Below are 23,825 nucleotides of genomic sequence, written 5' to 3' on the forward strand. Positions count from 1 at the left end.
GAACAAAGTAAATTTAAATCAACAAACTGACCAGTATTGCAATGGGAACTATGCTCCTCTCACTGACCACCAGTGAAAGAGGTGCCCCCTCCGGAAGTGCGGCGGGGGCCAGATAAATGGCCTCAGGGGGCCTCATGTGGCTCACGGGCCGTAGTTTGGGGACCCCTGGTCAAAAGGGTGTTCCCAGCAGAGGGTAGGGAATGTTTGCGAGGCTTTTCAGAAGAGCAGAGCTCGGTGGTCCTCAGGGAACTGAAGGTCTCACAGCTGAACAGAGTGAGCAGAGTGGGGAATGACTTGGAAGGGAGCATGATGGGATCGCAGGAGGCTGGGTATCAAGCTGTTGGACGAACCCAGGTCATGGTGGCCGTAGACACAGGCGAGGAGTAAAGGAGAGAGAAACTGAACAGAGTGTCCGTGGAACACTGAATTTATTGAGTGAAGGTATTTTAGTAATTAAGCTAGCAGCATGTTATTTGAAAGAATACTTCACGGCGATGCTATTTGAATGAAGAAGATAAAAATAATGTTTAACGTAACTCAAAATTATATATTCCCATGAAAGCTCACACACACATACAAGAAATGTGAAAGACATAGAGGGATTACTGTGGTTGGTAAAATCTTGGATGATTTTTATTTCCTTGTGCATATTTTTCCTGAGAATTTTGATTGGTTCTAGAGGTGAAGTTATCAGTGGTATGAACAGAAAAATTATAAATGCTTTTTGTTAAATACTGTGTTTCAAGTTCCGTGACACGTAGTAGAAGCTTACCTACGAGGAGAGTCCTTCCCCTGTTTATAAACAGTAGTAGTAAGAGAGAAAACAGATTGCCGTCGGTATTTCAAGACTTCCAGTCCTGAGCTAAGAGGTGGGAGCTTTTCAGGTGTCCAAGTTCATGACCAGTGGACTGGCATCACTCAAATCCACAGTAGACCAGCAGTGGCAAATGGAGACTGGTAGAGATGCAAGTCGTCGTCACATGTACATCAGTCTGTCCCCCAATAATTCTTGTTAAGCAAAGCCACGTTGTCAGTTTTTTTTAAAGAATAACATTATGTTACTCACACTATTTATACCATCTTTACTCGCCTAACACCAAATTAACAGTCATGGTCATTCACACGATAAAACTTGCTCCGTGCCATTTAGACAGCGGCATTAATAGCAAACGGCATTTACGTCTGTAAAGCTGACCTGCTTCTTAGGATCCCATTCAAAGAAGGAATACATTTACTACTACAAGAAGTTTTTGCTATAAGGTAATGCTAAAGTGTAATCTTAGAGGCTTAAGTAGCTAAGTAGATACTATCACCTGTTATCGTTGGTAACAACCATAATGAATATACTAAGAAGAAACATATTGGCCATTCTACTCAGATGACTTAAGGAGTAAATAATACCTATGGGATTTGGGGTTGAGTATATCTGTTTCCAGAGTGCATGCAATTCATGACACACGATACACAGAATGTTAATATTTGAGGAGGCGACCCTGAGGCTGAAACCTAAAAGTAACAGGCATGCTCAGACTACAAAAAAAGGGCGTCCAGACAGAGGGGCTGGCGGCATGTGTCCAGCTTCGAGGCAGACAGGACAAAGGGTCACTCATTATTCACGCACATTCACCAAAAGCGCACAAGAAAATGCTGTGGGAAGAAAGATCTAGAAATACTTACGTGCCTTAATAAAACTTGATCTATGACGCATTTGATTTTAGACCGGTATGTATTTGTGGATGACACATTGTTTCTCCCCCTGTAGGAGAATATTGGATTGACCCTAACCAAGGCTGTTCCGGAGATTCCTTCAAAGTTTACTGTAACTTCACGTCTGGTGGGGAGACGTGCATTTACCCAGACAAGAAATCCGAGGGAGTAAGTACCCGTCTGTTTGGGTGGTGACTGTTGACAGCTCCTGCCATGTTTTTGCAATATTAAGCCAAACTGGAAAATTATACTGTCATATTTTCATTTATCTGCTTTTCTTACAGGGTAATTAGAGCATTTCATTTGCATAAACATGAATAAGGCTCCCACATGATGTATAGAGTTAACAAACACTTCGTTTTTACCCACATGGGCTCTTTTTGCACCTGCTGGCTCTCGAAGTTCTGTGCTTTCCCTGACGCAGCACAGATGACACGCGTGTGTGAGAGCCTCCGTGTCTTCTTCTGCCCGCTCACCCCGTGACGGCTCCCAGCTGTCCGTGACGCTGAACCTCGACTGTGTCATGAAGAATTCATTTCTTTCATGGAAAAGAGGAGCGTTTTCTGACCATGCATACTTCTTCAATGTTTAGTCTCTTCAAACCATTTCTCGATTTTTCTTTTTTACCCAGCAGTAACAGTGTATCTGAGTTCTAGCTTTAAAGCTCAAGGCTCATTAGTAACATAAGGAAAGATCTTCTTCACTAGCATACTTAGAGTGTCCAGACATTCATTATACAGGTGGGAAATCGTGCCCGTATGTTGTTCTTGTTTGTTTTTGTTTTTGTTTTTTCTTAATCACTTTAGTGTGGGTATACCTAGACACAGAAACTCCTTAGGTCAAAACAAGCAGCTCTGCCTGCAACTGATCTCTGTCAGAGAGAAGTACACGGTGGGGCGTTGGGACAGGAGGCAAAGCAGCTTCTGTTCCCCGCCCGCGCTCGGCATCTGGCGGCGCAGAACCCCCTCGAGCCCCCAGAGACCGGTGGGAAACCGCCACAGGCTTCCCCGTGCGCTGGTGACGCCCATTCCCCAGAGTGCAGCCTGTGCACCCTTACACGCCACTGAGCGTCACAGAGCAGGCCAGTGAGCGTGAGCGCAGATCCACAGGACATTCCAAAGCGTCTTCCCAGCGAGGGACGTCAGGGCGTGCTTCCCGCCAGTGGCTTTCCCGCAGCTCCCCGGCCCCCGTTTCGGGCTGGACACTTTCCTGGACGCCGACCTCGGCCATGGAATGCGGATGGCCCCTGCCAGCTGGCTGGAGCCGAGGGGCATCGTGAGGACTGCCTTTGCGAGGGGTCCCCCGGGAGTCCCAGCGGCGTCCCCTGCAGCCCTCAGAACGCCTTTGCCAGAGGAGCTGCCCCCCCTTCTTGTTTCTCGAGCGAGGAAAGCCCACGGAGAACAGGGCTCAGTCTCCACCCCGTGGGAGTTCACGGGGTCTAGCTCAGACTCCGCTCTCTCTGTCGTGTTCTGTCACCGGAGTAGACCGTCTGAAAAGCTCTTCAGGATCTTAATCTTCCTGAGAGTGACTGATATTTACACAGGCATGACTGTTCATAATTTTTGCCTACTTTCTGATTTCCCTATTCTTTTGCCACAGGTAAGAATTTCGTCGTGGCCAAAGGAGAAACCAGGAAGCTGGTTTAGTGAATTTAAAAGAGGAAAACTGGTATGTTACCACCTCCACACGAAATGGTTTCTCTTGAATTTCATCAGTGAAGCTCAGAGAATATCCTTCCGGACACTGGCTGTGATGCTCTAAATTATACTAAGCAGGACCCTCTGTGTTCTCGTTATATCTATCTAGAGCTCTTAGACTACTGTGGTATATAGACTTTTAGATAAGTCTAAAATTTTTCTATCAAAATAAATGGATCCTGACCAGGCGGTGGTACAGTGGGTAGATTGTCAGACTGGGACACAGAGGTACCAGGTTCGAAACCTTGAAGTCACCAGCCTGAGCGCGGGCTCATCTGGTTTGAGCAAGGCTCACCAACTTGAGCAAAAGGTCGCTGGCTTGAGCAAGGGGTCACTAGCTCTGCTGTAGCCCCCAGGTCAAAGCACATGTAAGAAAGCAATCAATGAACAACAAAGGAGCCACAACAAAGAATTGATGCTTCTCATCTCTCTCCCTTACTGTCTGTCCCTATCTGTCCCTCTCTCAGTCTCTGTCACAAATAAAGAGGAAGTTTACTAAATTTACTAAAATAAAATGATCAATAAAGTGACATTTTATTAAGTACCTGAGATAGACATCATAAAAAGATTGTTAGAATCATCGGGTATAGAGAATATATCTGCTTAGTACCTATGACCCTGACAATTTCATTTTCTATCTGCTTGAAACCAAATTTATTCTTTGTTCTTCGTTCCAATAAGATTTCATGTCAATATAATCTGGGTGAATTAATTTTTTAAAAAAATCTAAATTGATATGTTTCAGCTGAGCCCAGATATTTCTGTTAGACTCCATAAAACAATTTATAAACTCAGTAAAAGAAACAGTTTTTTAATACCTTGCAATTCAGACTACTGTTTTGTTCCAAATACAAAGTAAATATTTACTGACTCAAAGCACATTCACTGGTCTTGTCTCAGGCTTGAGCTGGTGATACACTGATGAGTAAGGACAACAGCTAAGAATGGACCGATGGACACGTCCATGCTGAATACGAAGAGACTGGAAATGCCTTAGAAGATGAGATAGTCCCCAAATGAAAAATTCAGGAACAGGATTAAAAGTTTGGTTCAAGTAGATAATACCGTGAAATTTTTAAAGGAATAGGCGAAATCAACATAAAAATAGTTAACTCTTTGTATACTGCTCACAAAATCTAGAGGTTATTTCAAAATAACTATGAAGCCTGACCGGGCGGTGGCACAGTGGATAGAGCGTCGAACTGGGATGCAGAGGACCCAGGTTCGAGACCCAGAGGTCGCCAGCTTGAGCGTGGGCTCATCTGGTTTGAGCAAAAGCCCACCAGCTTGGACCCAGGGTCGCTGGCTCCAGCGAGGGGTTACTCGGTCTGCTGAAGGCCCGCGGTCAGGGCGCATATGAGAAAGCAATCAATGAACAACTAAGGTGTTGCAACGCGCAATGAAAAACTAATGATTGATGCTTCTCATCTCTCTCCGTTCCTGTCTATCTGTCCCTGTCTATCCCTCTCTCTGACTCACTCTCTATAAAAAATATAAATAAATAAAATTTTAAAAAATAACTATGAAGCTATAAAATATCCTCTTAATTGTTGTGCTCAGTGTATTTCACTGAGATTCCCCAGTTTTCCTTGTTCTACTCTTTCTCTATTTAAAAAGATACACAGATGCAAAGAGAGGTTTCTTGGAAACAAAAGCATTTCTTTTGCAATTTTTCCCGATGGAGAAACTGAAGCATAGAAGAAACACGGTGATTCTTTTTGAAGATAAGTAGCGCTTGCAGGATCTCGAATGGGAACGCAGTCCTGACTCCCTGGCGTCCTGTCCTGGGACCGTCTGACCCCAGGACATGCTTTCTTCCATTAGAAGGGGTCTGCGTGTCCCTGACGTGCTGCTGGAATCGCAGTTCACCGTCAACAGGGATTTTATTCTTTCAGAACATAACGGGGGACAAGAGTCTTTATGTGTCTTTTGACTTTTTTTTATTTTCTTTTATTCCCAGCTCTCCTATTTAGACGTGGAAGGCAACTCCATTAACATGGTGCAGATGACATTCCTGAAGCTGCTCACCGCCTCGGCCAGGCAGAATTTCACCTACCACTGTCACCAGTCAGCAGCCTGGTACGACATGTCATCCGGGAATTACGACAAAGCGCTGCGGTTCCTGGGATCAAACGACGAGGAGATGTCCTATGACAACAACCCTCACATCAAAGCCTTGTCCGACGGCTGTGCGGTGAGTGTGGCTCCCACGTGCCCTCGTCCACAGAGGCGCGAGGCAGGTGTAGCCTTCAGTGTGGCCCCTGTTAGATTTCTCATATGCAATGTTGTTATTAATACGGGATGCTTAACACTGAATAGTGAAACAGATTAGAAACCACGGATCTTCACACACACACACACACACACACACACACACAGAACTCTGAAACATACAGATAGATGCATTCTTACAGCCATCTCAGGAGGTAATCTTGATGATGTGTTATTTTTATGGAATTATTCCTGATATCTGAATACTATTACAGCTAGTTATTCTTGAAATGAAGGGGAGAAAATTCAAAAACTTGATTTCATTGATTCTAAAATGACAGATAAAGGACTCACCGTGATACCATTCAGAGCACAGAGACTTCTTATCCTTCTCTTTTGTCCATAGGGACTTGCTGATTATAGGTACTACATGCAACCAGTTTAGACAGCTACTATCATTTATCTCATGTTTTTATCCTCTGCAACTATCTTTTCCACACGTACAGCCAATTCCATATAAGAAGATGACCCACAGAGCACTCTGAAACGCCCATTCTTTTAGCTGATGACTGAGAAGTTACAGTTACAAGTACACAGCCACAAGTCAGTCAAAGACAAACTAAAGCCCATGAAAGGAGCAAGTCAGTGTTTTCAATTTTTCCAGTCGTAATGTATTAATCGTTATTCACAAAACGAATCTACACCAGCAGAAAGGCTTTGGCCTCTTACATTGTAGTTCCTATATTCAAATTCTTCTTAAGGAAATTATCTTAATTAGGATGACTATCATAAGGCTGTATTGTTTATGTAGGTGTAAAACCCATCACCAACATCGGTTCCCCTATGAAATTGCATTTATCAATTCAACAAGATTCCCTTCAACTGTGCAATGTATGAGAGTACTCTAGTTGGGGTAGTTATAGCTACATAATACATGTCGTCATCAGCATTCCAAATTTAAAGCCCCGTATGACATCATGGATTGCAAGAAGAGTTCATTATTACATCAGAAGAGGCAAGTCTGTTGTTCTAAAGTCTCTTCTTCCCTATTGTCCTACCTCCGTGCAGGAGGCTTAAGAAACCAACCACAGGTATGTGAAACGACTGCGTAACTTTTTAAAATTTCTGCTTGACTTTACAGTCCAGAAAAGGCTATGAAAAGACGGTGATTGAGATCAACACACCGAAAATCGATCAAGTCCCGATCGTCGACGTAATGATTAATGACTTTGGTGATCAGAATCAGAAGTTTGGATTCGAAGTGGGTCCTGTATGTTTTCTTGGCTAAAGGGTAGGACAAACCGCATATGACATCAACCGCAAATACACCTTGGTGCCACCAACACCACTTTATGCCACATGCAAGTTTTGAAGAAGGATGGTATAGAAAACAACTTGTTACGTATGTAGGTACCAGTTAGGAAATGCTGATGCCCTTGTCTGGGCAGAAGTGCATGACAAAAGCTTTGAAAATCTTTAAAAAAAAAAAAAAAAAAAGATAAGTGTGGCTGAGATGGAAACAAAGAAAGCCTTATCCTTGATTCCCAAGTTTCATCTCTTTTTTTTTTCCTATTTGGATTTCTTTGGTGCTATAGGAAAAAAAAGAAAAAGAAAAAAAAAAGAGAGATAAAAATATATATTCATAAAAGATTATGGTGCTCATTTCCATCCATGAAGGATGTGCTAAAACAGTGTGTTTAATAAATTGTAATTATTTTATGTACAGTTCTATACTGTTGTCTTATGTGTCCACTTCCAAAACTTGGCACGTGTCTCTGAATTCCACCTGACTCTAATAGTATGACAGTTGCAGAACTATGATGGCAATAAATATATGTATTATGAAAAAAAAAATAAAGTTGTAATTTCTGATGACTCTTAATTCCCTCTCTTTGATTAATAATAAAATGCCTTTGTATATATTGACGTTGAAGAGTTCAGTCATTCGATGCCGCCAACCAATTTCTCAGAGGGCCAAAACCAGGAAGACTTTCGGAAGCACACTCCGATCAACTCTTCTCTGCCGACCGTAACTTTGATGAATTTCAACCAAATAGATGCACTTTGATGCTTTATTCAGTGCTATACCTCACCCCTTTTTTTCTTTTCGGAGTCCAAGGATTTCCCAGGCTACTTGTATATATGGAAAAATCAGCAAGTTTATATTTTTTGGACAGGAAAATGTGTATGAGAAGCCATTTTAACATCAAGCAAACAGTCGGATGTACAATTTTGTTACTACCTTACCTCTTGTCTTCCGTGTGCTTCAATCATGCAGGTTAATGGTAAAACATAGGAAGCTAAGCAATTATTTATGAATATGTTCAATGTTATCCTCTTTAAAACATCAACTTCGTGAATTTGATTTTAAGATGCATAAGAGTCTCCAAAAATTATTTGACCTGCACCTGCCCAACAAATATTATGTCTTTCCTTTCAAGATAATATCATACATTATTTGACCTACCAAAATTGCTAAATAACAGACGGTGGACTGTTTCTAACAGTGCTTGTTTTAAAAGTCATACTTATATATATATATAAAAAAAAAATTAAAACTTTTTTTTTCCCAGTAAGATATTTTCTTTCAGGTAGCTTGAAATAGCAGTAAAATTTAAAAATGACAAATTGAACTCTGTATCTATTTTAAGTAATATATGTAAGACTTGAAAATAAATGTTTTATTATTTCTTATATGAAGTGTTAAATTAATTGATACCAGATTTCACTGGAAACTTTTCAACTGATAATTTATCACAAAAGAGCATACCTGTAATGTTGACATTAAAACGTGAACATTTGTCATTCAGAAGGTCTTTTATTTTTGAAATTAAGTTTGTAAATGTCCTTTCAAGAAGGGAGAAATGAACCGTATGAATAAACTCAAGTCTTGTCTACCTGGGTTGGTCACTCTCTTTCTTAAATAGGTTCTAAATCACTCTCTGGTGCAGAGAAGGCTTTCGATTCTGTTTGCTGACCATCCAGGTTAGAATTGTTTTACATTTTGGAGAGAGAATTAGTGTCCTTCAGAGAGAGATAAGTTGATTCAAGGCTCCACATGTTTGAAATAAAACACCCCACAGTAATACTCTACTTACAAAATAAGAGGGGAACTTATATTTAAATTCAGATAGTAAAATGTGTAATTATGAGAAACAGCTAAGTCTCAAACATGTGTTCATAATTGCAGCCTTAGCAGTCTTTTCAGAACATTCTTTGAAACAGAGTCTCTAAGCCATGTATCAAAGAAGGTTATTAATCTAGAGGGGGGTCCATACATCAGACAATTCACTTGAATAAATGAGTAGCAATAAGAATATTTTTTATATTGATCTACATTGAGAAAGCAGTGCTACTTGTTTAAACAAAATAGACTCCAATTAGGCACTCAGTAGAATTAAAGAATGAGTAATGAATTACCTGCCCTTGCCTGCTTCTTTTATGGATGGATATGGTCTTCTGCAAAGACTCAGATTTTTTTCTCCCTTATAATTGATTCAATCTAGACAAAAGGAATCTCAAGGGAATGGGAAATGCATATCCTATGTACAAGCTATTCTTGTGTAAGCTAAGGAGAAGACTGACTTCACAGGCCTGGGTGGATTTGGATTTGGGGCCGGGGGGACATAAAATACAGTCTCTAAGAAAAATAATACAAGATTAGCAATACAAAAGAAAATACATAAATTACTATTTAAAATCAGTAAAGACATTACAAAAAATTAACATAAAATGGACCAATGCTAAGAATAGTGAGGAAATCCTGGATAACACCAGTTTTTATTAATTCCGTGAAGTACTTCTGTAATAGTTTTATCCTACGTGTTGTTTCAGCCACAATCTCTGAGTGCCCCTTCATAGGAGAATTTTATAATTTTCTATAGAATCAGTTTGCTTTAGCAGGTTAGGGTAAAAATAGACTTTATCACCAGCGTAGAGATGTTGCAGATTCACAGTAGTGTTACTGGGAGGTATTGTTAAGTGTTTAGGTCATTCTCAATGTAGGAAAAGCTGTGGTATCCTTCCGTCACATACTATCAATTTGTGAGAGTTCTCCAGAGACTGACTCTGTTTTTCCTGCACTATCGGTAAGTAGCATGCGCATGCCATGGGACACACTCTGTCCTCCTATGAGACTTTTTGGCTACCATTAGCATCGTGGGTGATAGGGATGTTGTTGAAAACCATTTCTGTACTCAGATTCCTAGCAGTCACTATCCAGAACTACTAACGGTAAGCCGTATAATCACACCCCAGCCAGAAACCAGACTCGCCAGCGCCCCCACACAAACAGGTCACAGTCCCGGCATGCTGGCTCCTTCAGCACTGCCCAACACAGGAGAGAGCGCCCCAGAGACCTTGCCGGGGAAGGGGAAACGATCTGAACTTGATCACAAAGAATCTTACTTGAGCAAACCTTACCCAACGTGACCATGTGACCCCCCTGTCTAGAAGTTCTCACAAGGTTTCAGAGGGGAGCGCATGAAAGAGAAGGACGCTGAGGCTTCCGCTTCGTCACTGTCCCCAGGAAACAGTCCTCTGCATTCCGGACAATTGCCCAGTAGTGGGGTCCCCTGAGGACCCAGCACAGAGGAACAGAGGAATAGTTAATGCCCGGTGTTCTAAATGTCCCACTGCTGTGGCCCTCACCAGAGCGTCAGGTCCCTCCTGCAGCGGTGCTAAGGGCACATGCGCTACCTACCCTCACAGACCTCTGATAAAGATGTCGTTTTTAAAAGGTAAACCACCATCCCGGTGGCACGATCGCAGACACCCACATCAGCAAACAGCCTCAGGTAAAACGCAAGCCCTCCAAATGACTCACAAAGGACACCAGAAAGGAGCAGTAGCACCAGCTAAAGAAAAACCCAGCAACCCCAAACACGTGGGACACAGCTTCCCCGGTGGGTCCCCTCTCCCCGGGAGGAGGATGCACTGTAGTCTGCGGAATAATGGGGCTCTCGGGTTGAGTACTCTGCTAGTTTCTGTGGTGGTGACGCTACTAATGGTTCCTCAGGGCCGCTGACGACCCAAGATCCAGAGACTGCAGGCTATTTACAATTTAAGATCTTTCAGGAGTCAATCCTACCGGATTAGTAATCAATCATACACAGCAACCGCTACAAGATCCTCCTGTATTTTCTATCCAGTCAATCCAACACTCGATACTTAGAAGGAGATTGGTCCGGGTCAAAACAGAGGGAGAAAAGAGTTACAAACCCACTGCTAACTCTTTCCTTCCGAAAATAGACATCGAAATAAATCATTTCAGAAAAGCTTCATGGGACTGTGGAGGACTTGTTCTATACTAACCTGATCGTGCTATTTCTGCCTCTAACACTGTTTACATCAAGTGACACAAACACACTGGTTCCTATTTTAAAATTGCCTCCACGTGTCCGTAAGGAAAGAAAGTCATGGAGCCACGATGGAGATACTTGTGTTTGCCAGAACTGAAGAACAAAGCCTGAGTCCCAGACCTTATTCCGGGGACAAAGCTAGGGCACAAGGTCAGCTGATGGGTCTATAGCAGGGGTCCCCAAACTTTTTACACAGGGGGCCAGTTCACTGTCCCTCAAACCGTTGGAGGGCCGGACTATAAAAAAAAAAAACTATGAAAAAATCCCTATGCACACTGCACATATCTTATTTTAAAGTAAAAAAACAAAACGGGAACAAATACAATATTTAAAATAAAGAACAAGTAAATTTCAATCAACAAACTGACCAGTATTTCAATGGGAACTATGCTCCTCTCACTGACCACCAATGAAAGAGGTGCCCCTTCCGGAAGTGCAGCAGGGGCCGGATAAATGGCTTCAGGGGCCACATGAGGCCCGTGGGCCGTAGTTTGGGGACCCCTGGTCTACAGGCTCCCTCCCCATCACATCAAGGTCTCGAGTATAAATAAAACGTTGGCCCGCTATTTAGGGGGTGGGGGGTTCACTGGAGGAAATGGTGATTTGCAGGATAAAAAGCAGTCCGTCCCCTGTCCTGACAGGCAGGCACATCTGTACTCAGCCCTACGTAGGACAGCCAGGCTGAATTAAATGTGGCCGGTCCTCTAAGACTGTGGCTGGCAGGTGTGTCAGGTCAGCATGGCGGAAGGGTTGGGGTAGCCCTTCCTCCGTCAAACAGGTGTTGGTGTGTCATCTGTTTCTGGAAAGTGGAGTTACTGAGCAAAATGATCCCAGCGGCCCTGCGATAAAGATAAAATGTATTTTAACAGCCCTGAGTTGTATTTTTATGTAACTAAAACTTCTTAGTTATACAGAGAGAAAGAAACGCAATTCACATGTGAGGGAACCTTCTTAACTAGTTATGTCTACAGAGCTGTCGCGATGTTCCCCCCATCCTTACAGAGGGAGATGAACGTGAGAAAAGAGAAACCTCTCACAACAGAGAGGAAAACCCCACCCTACTCACTAGGTAACTAAAAGGAAGTGAGATGACTAGGTAAGTGGGGTTTTTTTATTTTAGATTTCGGCTGGAATAGTGAAAAGTCTTATCAGATTTTTTTCTCTATCTGGGGGAACCACCCCCATCCCAGCCCCTTCCCCCCACCCCAGTTTCACCCCCCAACCCCACCCAGCGGAGACCAGGTGGGAGGAGGACAGGTTAGGGGAAGAATTTTTAATATGTTCTAAAGATAGAGCCAAGTCGTTTTGAATATGTTAACCAAATAAAAGTAGGTAATATGGCCCTGGCCGGTTGGCTCAGTGGTAGAGTGTCGGCCTGGCATGCAGAAGTCCCGGGTTCAATTCCCGGCCAGGGCACACAGGAGAAGCACCCATCTGCTTCTCCACCCCTCCCCCTCTCCTTCCTCTCTGTCTCTCTCTTCCCCTCCCACAGCAGAGGCTCCACTGGAGCAAGGATGGCCCGGGCGCTGGGGATGGCTCCTTGGCCTCTGCCCCAGGCGCTAGAATGGCTCTGGTCACGACAGAGCGTCGCCCCGGAGGGGCAGAGCATCGCCCCCTGGTGGGCAGAGCGTCGCCCCCTGGTGGGCATGCCGGGTGGATCCCGGTCAGGCGCACGCGAGAGTCTGTCTGACTGTCTCTCCCCGTATCCAGCTTCAGAAAAATACAAAAAAAAAAAAAAAAAGTAGGTAATATATTAACAGTAATAATAATAACTAATTTTGCGATGGGCAAATACAGGGAGTTGAGGTCACATGGACAGGACCCTAGTGGTGAGGATCCCAGAAGGGGACCTGTGAGAAATGACCTTTAGTAGAAGATGCAAAGAATGCATAGACATTTTGCATCTCAATAACAGTCAAAAGAGATAGCGTGTCAAGGAAAGATAATGATTACATCATAAATCTGGCAAAAACTAATAAATAAAAAAAAATCCAACTATGCAATATTCCTTTCCTTTTGCAGATTGGAAGGTTTTGTTTTGTTTCTTTTTATTTTTTTTCTTACCACACCTACAAGTTTTCTGGGCCAGTTCTGAAACTTTCTATGAACCACGCTGGCCCAACACCTTAGAGCAGGGGTCCCCAAACTACGGCCCGCGGGCCACATGCGGCCCCCTGAGGCCCTTTATCCACCCCCGCCGCACTTCCGGAAGGGGCACCTCTTTCATTGGTGGTGAGAGGAGCATAGTTCCCATTGAAATACTGGTCAGTTTGTTGATTGAAATTGACTTGTTCTTTATTTTAAATATTGTATTTGTTCCCGTTTTGTTTTTTGTTTTTTTACTTTAAAATAAGATATGTGCAGTGTGCATAGGGATTTGTTCATAGGTTTTTTTTATAGTCCGGCTCTCCAACAGTCTGAGGGACAGTGAACTGGCCCCCTGTGTAAAAAGTTTGGGGACCCCTGCCTTAGAAACCAGGACTAAGCCATGAGCCTTGCCCTGGAAACCCATGACAAGTTCGAGATGACGGGGGTGGGGTGGGGTGGGGGGAGTGAGTGGCCCGACTGCCCAGAGGGAACGTCCAAAGTGCAGCTTCTGAGATGAAACGACACCAGAAATAGAAGCCAGCCATCGCCCATCACCGGGCGCCCGACTGAAAGCCCCTGCTGAGAGTCTCGTCTCACGGGCCAGCGCCGGCAGAAGAAAACTCAGTGTGTCCAGTGGAGTGAAGACGGCATGGAAGGCACATAAAGCCCTCTGCCTAAGAAAACAACGGCATGGATGTCTGCAGAGTCTCGTGACCGATGCCCCCTCCGCCTCTGCCGAGGAGGCGGCACAGCTGTATGCCCGCCCGCGGCAGCATCAGCCATTTAATACAGACAGACAGACAGATGCGTCCCCAGGACAGAGCCACTTGGGCAGCTGGCCCACGTTCTGTGCTTCGGGGAGCCCGACTTGACTGCCAGGCTGGGGAGAGCCCGACTTGACTGCCAGGCTGGGGAAAGCTGCTTGCCACACAGAGCTGGGGGGGGGGGAAGCCATGAGACATGCATGATTCCTCCACAAGCTGCTCTTAAATTGGCCTGATCTCCCAAGCCGTCTGAGGGATATTTCTATGAAGCACCGGAGGATCATTTGCATAACGACCCCTGGCACCCCTGCGGGAAGTCATTAAAGAGATGGTAGCAGCAGTCTACCTCAGGGACCAGAGACAAATCGGGCCCTCAGACCTCCCTCGCTTGGCCGGAATAAGGCTGGCTCCTTATACATCCTTTTAAAGTCTTCTGTAATTAGTCGCCAGCCTTTACAACATGTGGAGGATCTGACACAGTAATGGAGTGCCCAGGGCGCTCTTTCCAAGGGGAGCGGGCACTGTCGCATCTGCTGTGCCCTGGGCACGCCCTGCTGTTTGCCTGGTACCTCATCTGCCTCCTGTGCTCTGGCGGTGCCAGCCATTCGAGTCCCAGACCCCGAACTGCCACCTTGAGCAACAAGAGGCCAAGGAGGATGCAGACTAGGAAATAAATACTGATCAGAGAAAAAAAATCATTGTCCAAAAACAAAAGGGCCTAAAGCAGTGACATCAATTCAGAAGAAATTGGGCCGATGGCCCAGGTCACGGGAAGGGAGTCAGATCTCACGGAAGGTAAGAGACAAACCAACCAGATGAAAGAGAAGAAATTGTGGGATGGTTTATACCCATTTACCCAGAATAGTGACGGTGGCCCCCACATCCGGAAAGATCCCAGCCAAGTTAACGTCTCTGTACAATTACTATCGACTGTGTGGCTTCAACAACTGACATTTATTTTCTCAGCGCCGGATGCCAGAAGTCCGAGATCAGGAGCCACCAGGGTTGGCCCTCTTTCTGGCTTGCTGCTGTCTTTTCACAGTGCCCTCGTCTTGTGGGGGGGGGGGGGCAGTAAGGGAAGGCGGTGGTGGGGGAGAGCTCTCTCTGGTATAAGGGCACTGAGCTCCTCATAAAGCCCCCGTTCACGACTTCAAGGACCTCATACAAGATACGGCGGAGAGCCACAAGAAGAGATGGGTAGCCGCACCCCCCATGGGAAACAGCAGGGATAGCAATGAGGCCGCAAATGAAAGTCTGACTACGTCATCTTAACAGAGGGTTGATAAATTTCGTGCCAAGCACCACATACAGTTAACCCAGATGAATAGATAGATACCGGCATAAAGTGTGTTTAAGGTACACCACAAAATAAAGTTAACCCCTAGTATAGCTGCAGAAAGCCCCAGCTACTGTAAAATAAACTACGAAAGTAACTTTAAATAGTCCGAATACACAACAGCTAAGACCCCTCTACACTTGGCCTAAACCTAAGAAGTTTATATAACAGTCACTCGCCCCAGAACTACCGGCCAGAGCTTAAAACTCAGAGGACTTGGCGGTGCTTTATCTCCGTCTAGAAGAGCCTGTTCTGTGATCAATAGACCCGATCCACCTCACTCACCAAGCCTTGCCAACTCAGCCGACACACCCCCGGCATCAGCAAACCCTAAAGTGGAATTACAGTAAGCACCAACATAGGACGTAAAAATGGTAGGTCAGGGTGTGGCCTAAAGGTTGGGAAGGAAGAGGCCACCTGCTGTAGCGAAGGTCACTACCTGTTAATGCACAGGTTTTTAGGAAATCAATAACTAATGGTGGAGAGAGCCATCCATTAAGAATAGAGGGCTTCGGCCCTGGCCGGTTGGCTCAGTGGTAGAGCATCGGCCTGGCATGTGGAAGTCCTGGGTTCAATTCCCGGCCAGGGCACACAGGAGAGGCGCCCATCTGCTTCTCCACCCTTCCCCCTCTCCTTCCTCTCTGTCTCTCTCTTCCCCTCCTGCAGCCGAGGCTCCATTGGAGCAAAAGATGGCCCGGGCACTGGGGATGGCTTCTTGGCCTCTGCCCCAGGCGCTAGAATGGCTCTGGTCGTGACAGAGCGATGCCCCAGATGGGCAGAGCATCGCCCCCTGATGGGCATGCCGGGTGGATCCCAGTCGGGCGCATGCGGGAGTCTGTCTGACTGCCTCCCCGTTTCCAGCTTCAGAAAAATACAAAAAAAAAAAAAAAAAAAGAATAGAGGGCTTTATTGAATCAGGCCACGAAGCCTAGTGCCAATGCCTTACCTAGTCACACGAGTAACAGTCATGACAACTGCCAGCAGAGGTAAGTGGAACAAGGTCAGCACACAGCCAAGTGCTCCTGATGACTCGAACTGTCACTTAAAGCTCCTGGCTGACACCCAGGAGGTCTCATGTCCGCGGACCACTGGGAACTCCTATTAGCCCGAACGCGGAAAATTCGATGATCACATTCAAACAAAACAAAGCATGGACCACACGAAAAGTACAGGTGATAGAAATTTTACTGGGCGCGATAGGAAGTACTGCAAGGAAACAGTAAAAGCCCCCTTTTGTCTTCTGCGTTATAATTTAACTAGAATAATTTAGCAATGAGAACTATAGCTCAACACCCCCAAACCAGACGAATTAATCCAAAGACAGTTTCCCAGAGCAAACATGGCAAAAAGCAGAAAGGTCTACCGAGCCTGGTGACAGCTGGTTGTCCAGGAAATGAATTTAGTTCAAATTTAAGCTTACCAAAATAATAATAATACTTTAAATTCAAATTATGTTCTAAAAAATTCAGGAAACAACCTTTATTAGAGAGTAAATACAAAACCCACTATAGTTAGCTTAAAAGCAGCCACCACCCTGGCTGGTTGGCTCAGTGGTAGAGCGTCGGCCTGGCGTGCAGGAGTCTCGGGCTCGATTCCCGGCCAGGGCACACAGGAGAGGTGCCCATCTGCTTCTCCACCCCTCCCCCTCTCCTTCCTCTCTGTCTCTCTCTTCCCCTCCTGCAGCCGAGGCTCCATTGGAGCAAAAGATGGCCCGGGTGCTGGGGTTGGTTCTGTGGTCTCTGTCCCAGGTGCTAGAGTGGCTCTGGTCGCAACAGAGCAACGCCCAGTATGGACAGAGCATCGCCCCCTGGTGGGCGTGCCAAGTGGATCCCGGCGGGCGCATGCAGGAGTCTGTCTGACTGCCTCCCGTTTCCAGCTTCAGAAAAATACAAAAACAAAAAACAAAAAAAAAAAAGCAGCCACCAAGTAAGAAAGCATTCAATAACAGATTCACCTTAATCCCACAAATACTTCACAGCTCCTAATATAACACTAGGCTATTCTACTACCAAATAGTAGCAATGCTGTTCATATGAGAAACCAGAATATTTTCTCCTTGCACAAGCATGTATTAGAACAAATAAGTCACTGACAGTTAACAACAAAATAAATTGAATCTGACAATGCAGCACTTTATACAATAATTTGTTAACCCAACACCGGAGTTCACTCAGGGAAAGATGAAGACATGTAAAACGAACTCAGGAAACACAGGCCCCGCCTGCTTACTAAAAACACCACCTCGAGCGTTACCCTGTTAGAGGCACTTCCTGCCTCGTGACATCTGTTCAATGGCCGTGGTGTCCCGACTGTGCGAAGGCAGCATAATCGCTTGTTCTCTGAACTTGTATGAATGGCCCCCACGAGGCTTTAACTGACTCGTAGTCTCAATCAGTGAAACTGACATTCCCGTGAAGAGGCAGGAATAAACAAATAAGACAGGAAGACCCTATGAAGCTTTAAATAATAATAATAAAAAAACAACCCATAATATTAATCACAAATATATACTTTTATATTGACTAGCAGTTTAGGTTGGGGTGACCCTGGAACATGAAACAAGCTCCAAGTGAGTATCTAACCCTTAGACCTGTGAGTCAAAATAATAATATCATTCATTGATCCAAATATTTGATCCACAGAACAAGTTACCCTGGGGGATAACAGCACAATACTATCTGAGTCCATATCGACAATAGGGTTTACGACCTCGATGTTGGATCAGGACAACCTAGTTGTGGAACTGCTACTAAGGGTTTGTTAGTTCAACCATGAACAGACCTATGAGAGCTGAGTTGAGACCTGAGGAATCCAGGTCAGTTTCTACCTAATGTATGTCCTTCCCAATATGAAAGGACAAGAGAGACAGGGCCCACTTCAAAGAAGCACCCTGCAACTGATAGATTATATCATCTCAATCGAGCCATAAATAAAATGAACAGCCCAAGAACTGACATTGATAACTCTCAAGACTACATAACCAAAATAGAAAAAGGGTATGCAGATCGAACCCTCGTTACCTTTCGCATTTACTCAGAGGAAGATTCAACCGAACGTGTTCCGGTTCTTAAGAACGACGGCAGCAAATAGTGCACAAGACAAAATTTGGCAAAGGAAACAGGAAGGGTGGTGGGTGCACTTGTTCGCTTTATTACTCTATAACTTCCTATAGCATGAAAACTAACTGTAATGAGTGAAGAGTATTTAAAAATAAATACACTGAAAAACCAAGGCCAGGGGAAGAGGAACGCGCTGTTGCCGCCGTTTTGCCATTAGCAAACCCTGTGTAGAGGAAGTGTGGAAGTTCACCTGCGTCCGAAGGTAAAACTGGAATTAGCATTCAGGAGCCGTTCTTCACCACTCTTCAGCGGAGTCTGCTTATTTCAACGGTTGTGTTTATAACGCAGCCTGTGCCCTGACAGATCCTAACAAAAGTAAATCAGCAAAATAATTCTCCGTCTTCCTCCACCCGCAGGCTCCAGGCAATCACAGAAACTCGGAACATCTGCTCGGCTTGTGATTGCCATGTTCACTGATTCAGTGCCCCCAAATAAGCAACAATTAGTCTGCACACCATGTGTCAAAAGATCCGTCAAGTTAATTCAAATTAAGACAGGATAAATTGAATCCAGTTGGCATGGTACATATTTGTATGCAAAGTTTAAACAAGCATCAACCATGCTGTGTTTTCTCTTATTTACAAGTAAAACATGAACACACTGTTACATAATCCCAGAAATAACCATGTCTCATAGAAACATTCCTAACATCATTGGATGTATTCTTTTGGGGTGGAAAATTTCTCTAATATATTTGAGGGGGCGTCTGTATTGCATGAAATTAAAATAGTGTCAGTTTTTTTTTATCCCTTAGAGTCATTTATCTTATTTTCATTAATTAGCTTCTCAGTATACAAATGGTTCTCCAAGCCTGAGATGCATGAATTTCCATAACTTATGTTTCCAAAGGTGAGCCCTTTTTAGATATAAAAACCTAACATTTATTTCATAAACTTTAAATATTTCACAGAATGTTCATGTCTTTAAGTGGTCAGGCGATAGACTTCCGTCTCATTTATTGGATAGAAACCTGTAGTTATCAAAGAACTCTGTACTTGACGGGGAGGGAGCTTGAATATTCAAAAATCTTAACAAGAGTCTTTGGATTCTGACAGGTTCTCAGCTTAAGACAGAACGACAGCAGGGGCATAATTTATTATCTATCCTGTTTCCCAACTGTCACAACTAGACAAGGGGCCATGTCCACCTCTACTGACATTGGGTCAGAGTCAGTTAGAAGGTCACCCAATGTTCTGTACAGTACTGATCTTCAAAGCGGTGCTGCTGGACCTCGCACTGACACGCATAGATGAAATACCTTTGCTGGGGAGAAAACGGACAAGTTTTTACTGAGTTCTTCATCCATGTTTACTCCTCATGACTCATATTGCCCTGCCTTAGATACTTCATCAGTGAGACAAACAAGGAGGCTATTAGAACGTGTGGTTCTGATTGAAGGGGGAAATAGAAGAACGAAGGAAAAAGAGGATGAAGCATATCATATATATTTTTTGGAAATACAAAGTAACTAGCCTCATATTTAGAAGCAAGGACATTCAACATGACAATTAGCAAACACTGACCAGGATGCGTGCAGGTCTGGGCGCTAGTGACTATTTGCCAGGATATTAGATGAAGACAGACTCGAACAGGCCCCATTTCTACAAAGTAGAAATAATTTAGTCCTCCCTGGGGGAGGAGGGCAGTGAGACGCTTCTTCCCTTCCTCAAAGAGGATTGGCAAATAACCACTCGGCTGGCAAATAACATCACCTGACATGGTGAGCTATATAAATTTTAACACAAATTTTGGCTGCTAGAACTGGCATTACAAAAACGAAAGAAAAAAAGAGTAATAACATATTTCCCAAATGGTTAAATGACATTGACAGTGACTTGCTGCTAAAAAGCTGGTCATGGCAGGACCCATGGGATCAGTTCCCAGCTTTATGCGGGAGCAGAAGTTTTTGCTTTTAATAAAGGGACCTGGTGTAGCAGGTGAGCTGTTCTGGTCTTAGTGAGATAGAACAAGTCTCCTTTGTACAGAGAGTCCTAACAGAGAGCGCTAACATTATCGTGTGTGTGTGTGTGTGTGTGTGTGTGTGTGTGCGCGCGCGCATGTGCATACATGCCATCCGGTATCTATGTGACACTCAGAGAAATACTGACACCCAAGTCACAGTGAGTTATAATGAATGCCCAGTGTCAGGTCAAAGGTCTTATAGTCATTGCTTCTTTTCAAAACTACATGGCTCTTTCTCTTTTCCTGTTCTATTTTTAGAAACTTATGGGGAGTCATGTTTGGTTTGAACTCTCTCCAAAAGATGCTAACATGTCTCCCAGGCAAGAAATGTACGATCCAATCATTTCCATTAGAATTCTGTCAATTCAGGCAAGTTGGGTGTCTAATGAGATACCCAGCTCTACTCAGTGTGTGGTCAGATTTACCCAGCGACCACCAAGGCATCAGTCACGCAGCAGAGAGGAGTTACAAACTCTCCTGTCTTGAATTGCTCACCCTGTTTCTGAGATCAAGAGACCGGCCTTCACAGCATCGGGTCCCCACGCTAGACCAGCTCTCCAGCCCCCGGGTGGGGGGACAGGCCTGTGTCCCTTGATCTTCCCAGAGTTCCCGCTTCCGAGCCGAGTGCAGTCATCCATGATTCCTTCAAACTAACATCTGGGGGCTACCTATCCCTACATTTCCTTAACCTTCTCCCTGTCTGCCTCAGAAATACTCATGAGCATGGAGATATCCGGGCTAAGGCCCAGAAATGAGATGGGAAGAGGGAAAATTATATAACCTGTTTCCTGTCTTGTGTGTTGCATCCGACGATATAGACTCCCGCTTTGACACCAAGAGAGACAGAAGCTCCCAAACGAGCAGCCAGAAGGCGACAGAAAGGAGAACAGAGAGAGTTCTGAGCTTGCGCTCTCTGAACTCGGAGGCGAACAGCCACTCTGAAGTAGCTCATTCCCAGGAGCTTAACAGAAGTCATGATGAACAAGGTCTCCTGGCATTGTAAGTGAGGCAGGCTCGTCTTTCCCTGAGCTCTGTCAGTAACCCAGGAGGGCACGCCTGTGCATAAGAGGAAAGGGACCCCGTAGATGGGCAGGCTCACTGCCTCTGCCTATTGGTTTTTACTGTGGATCTCCACAATGCATTCAAACCAAACCAAACCAAACAAAACCACCCTAAGAATAGAACTCAAAATTATATCGTTTCATCTTCCGGGTTCTTTTATGAAAGGATTGAGTTACTATTGTTTTTAAGTAGTAATGCTGATGACCATACCGTAAATTAACATTCCGTTCTGATTTAGTGGAAATATGAAAATATTGGATCGCACCGCTGAAGAGAACTGTGTGAAATGTTCATGGCCCAGCTGATCTGTTTTTAGAGTAGACTTGAGAGATCTAATTTGATTCCAGCATAGTTATACACCAAATAGGTAATACAAAGTATTTATATTTTCTTTACTGATCATGTGCTACAGGAAATAAAGTTAAATGAAACCAATACCGACCGAGAGATAAAATTATGTTTTATGAGGGCGAATGTCATTTAGGGATATTGGATGCAGTCGACCCTTTAAGCATGTCACCTGTCTGGACCATGGTGAGACTGATAAGGTAGCTTCAGCAAACACCGCGATGAGTCAGAAAGTTCCGTCTTGGCTGGACTGCAGAGAAATCACCTGTGATTTCATTTCCATTTGAAAGATGGGACAGTCCTTTGCTTTGCAGATGATATGGACACTGCATTTGCCACAGGTCATCTATCTCCATTGAAAGCTGCCCTCAACTGCCATTGGCCCTGACTTCTGTCAGCAAGAACGTGGGGTCACTGAATGCACTGTCAACAGAGCTCAGGGAGAGTACAGCAAAGGCCAAAGGGGCCAAATATTATACATAAACACAGACGTTAACACGGCAATGAGAAAAAAATCACAAATCAAGGATAAAACTGAATGTACATGAACTTTCCAATGAAAAACAAAGGTACCGTTTCCTAGAGAATATGTCAGGAAGCCGGCCACACAAGATTCATCATGGAAAGATCCATAACTTCCATAAATTGCTCTTCCCATATCTATAATACTGGATATTGACCAAGAGCTCTGAGTTATTAGACATCAAGGGAACTGAGTGGGACCTTGACCTAAATAGTTAGGCTCTTGTGAATTATCTACTGAGTATGATGTTTATAAAATATTCTATAAGTTATTACCAGATGTTTTTTAAAAAAAACTGAGATAAAATTTGGCCAGCCTAATAGTCCTAGCCACCACGATGATCATTATAGTACCTGTAATCTCACTCATCAATCCTGGCTTTGACCTTCAAGCTCAAATGCTCTGAGTTTATGAGTTTTTCTTTTCGTGATATAATACAAAATTGATCCTGTTTGTCATTGTCTACGAAATATATTATGGCGCCCTGTGAAGTGAAGCTATTCTCACCTCACGATTACAGGGATGATATTCCTGGTGCTGGTAAACTCCAGAGTGCAGGTGTCTGAAATGGGGTGGGGGGGGGGTGAGGAAGAACTCTACCGATAGTTTAAGAAGTCAGCAGAAATATTCCAGACAAAGAAAAAACATTAATTTCTCTCTAGGGCTTCCTCTCAAAAACATATTTCATTTGTAAAAACTGCTTTCTTTCACTTCATTACACTTCCATCATCCATTGTTCTTACACATAACATCAGTGTTCACAATCCATCTCACAATTTGAGTTTGATTTTTGGGAAAAGCGATTTATTTGTTTCTTATTCTTTGTTCACATTTTATTATTTTTTTTATTTTTTCATTTTAATTTTTTAGTGAGAGAGAAAGGACAGACAGGGACAGACAGGAAAGGAGAGAGATGAGAAGCATCAACTTGTTGCGGCCCCTTAGTTGTTCATTGATTACTTTCTCATATGTTCCTTGACCGGGAGACTCGAGCTGAGCCAGTGACCCCTTGCTCAAGCCAGTGAACTTGGACTCAAGCCAGTGATCTTGGGCTTCAAGCCAGTGAGCTTTGGGCTCAAGCCAGCAACCATGGGTCATGTCTATGATTTCACACTCAAGCCAGCAACCCCGTGCTCAAGCTGGTGAACCCGTGCTCAAGCCGGTGACCTCAGGGTTTTGAGCCTGGGTCCTCAGCATTCCAGGTTGAGGCTCTATCCAATGCACCGCCACCTAGTTGGGTTATGTACGCATATGAAAATAAATGATTTCCAACTTAAACAGGAAAAATAAATTAATTGGAGACAATGAATGACATGATGGAAAAAAGCATGAACCTACTCCCCCATTTTTTCCTGATGCTGTGGTGTCAGACGAGTCCTAAATATGTTTTATGCCTCAAAGTCCAAATCAGCAATTCCCTAGTTGGAGCACTTTCTTGCCAGACTTTCATCTTTGGTAAGTAATTCCCACTGGTTTCTGAAATGACTCCCGCTGAGGATATTGTTGAAATGTTGTGTGCACGGCTGCTTGTCGAAGCCAAGAAAGGATGCAGAGCTGCTCACATGAGCTCTTCTAATTGTTCTTGAAGTAGCAACGGAGGAATTCTCACAGATGGGTTTATCATAACACTTTGTTAGCATTTTTGTTT

General features: G+C 44.1%; 1 protein-coding gene across 2 annotated transcripts in view; it reads left to right on the plus strand.

Moving 5' to 3' along the window:
- Positions 1 to 7,117, plus strand: part of COL11A1 (collagen type XI alpha 1 chain) — a 190,275-nt gene extending 183,158 nt beyond the window's left edge. For both annotated transcript variants that reach the window (XM_066246823.1, XM_066246824.1), the window contains exons 64-67: positions 1,763 to 1,875; positions 3,307 to 3,375; positions 5,365 to 5,598; positions 6,757 to 7,117. In XM_066246823.1, coding sequence (XP_066102920.1) covers positions 1,763 to 1,875; positions 3,307 to 3,375; positions 5,365 to 5,598; positions 6,757 to 6,903 — 563 coding nt within the window. In that variant the 3' untranslated portion in view covers positions 6,904 to 7,117. The remainder of the gene's footprint in view (positions 1 to 1,762; positions 1,876 to 3,306; positions 3,376 to 5,364; positions 5,599 to 6,756) is intronic.
- The last annotated feature ends 16,708 nt before the right edge of the window (positions 7,118 to 23,825 follow it).

Source organism: Saccopteryx bilineata, chromosome 11 (genome assembly GCF_036850765.1).
Source record: "Saccopteryx bilineata isolate mSacBil1 chromosome 11, mSacBil1_pri_phased_curated, whole genome shotgun sequence".
In the NCBI taxonomy this organism is placed as follows: Eukaryota; Metazoa; Chordata; class Mammalia; order Chiroptera; family Emballonuridae; genus Saccopteryx; species Saccopteryx bilineata.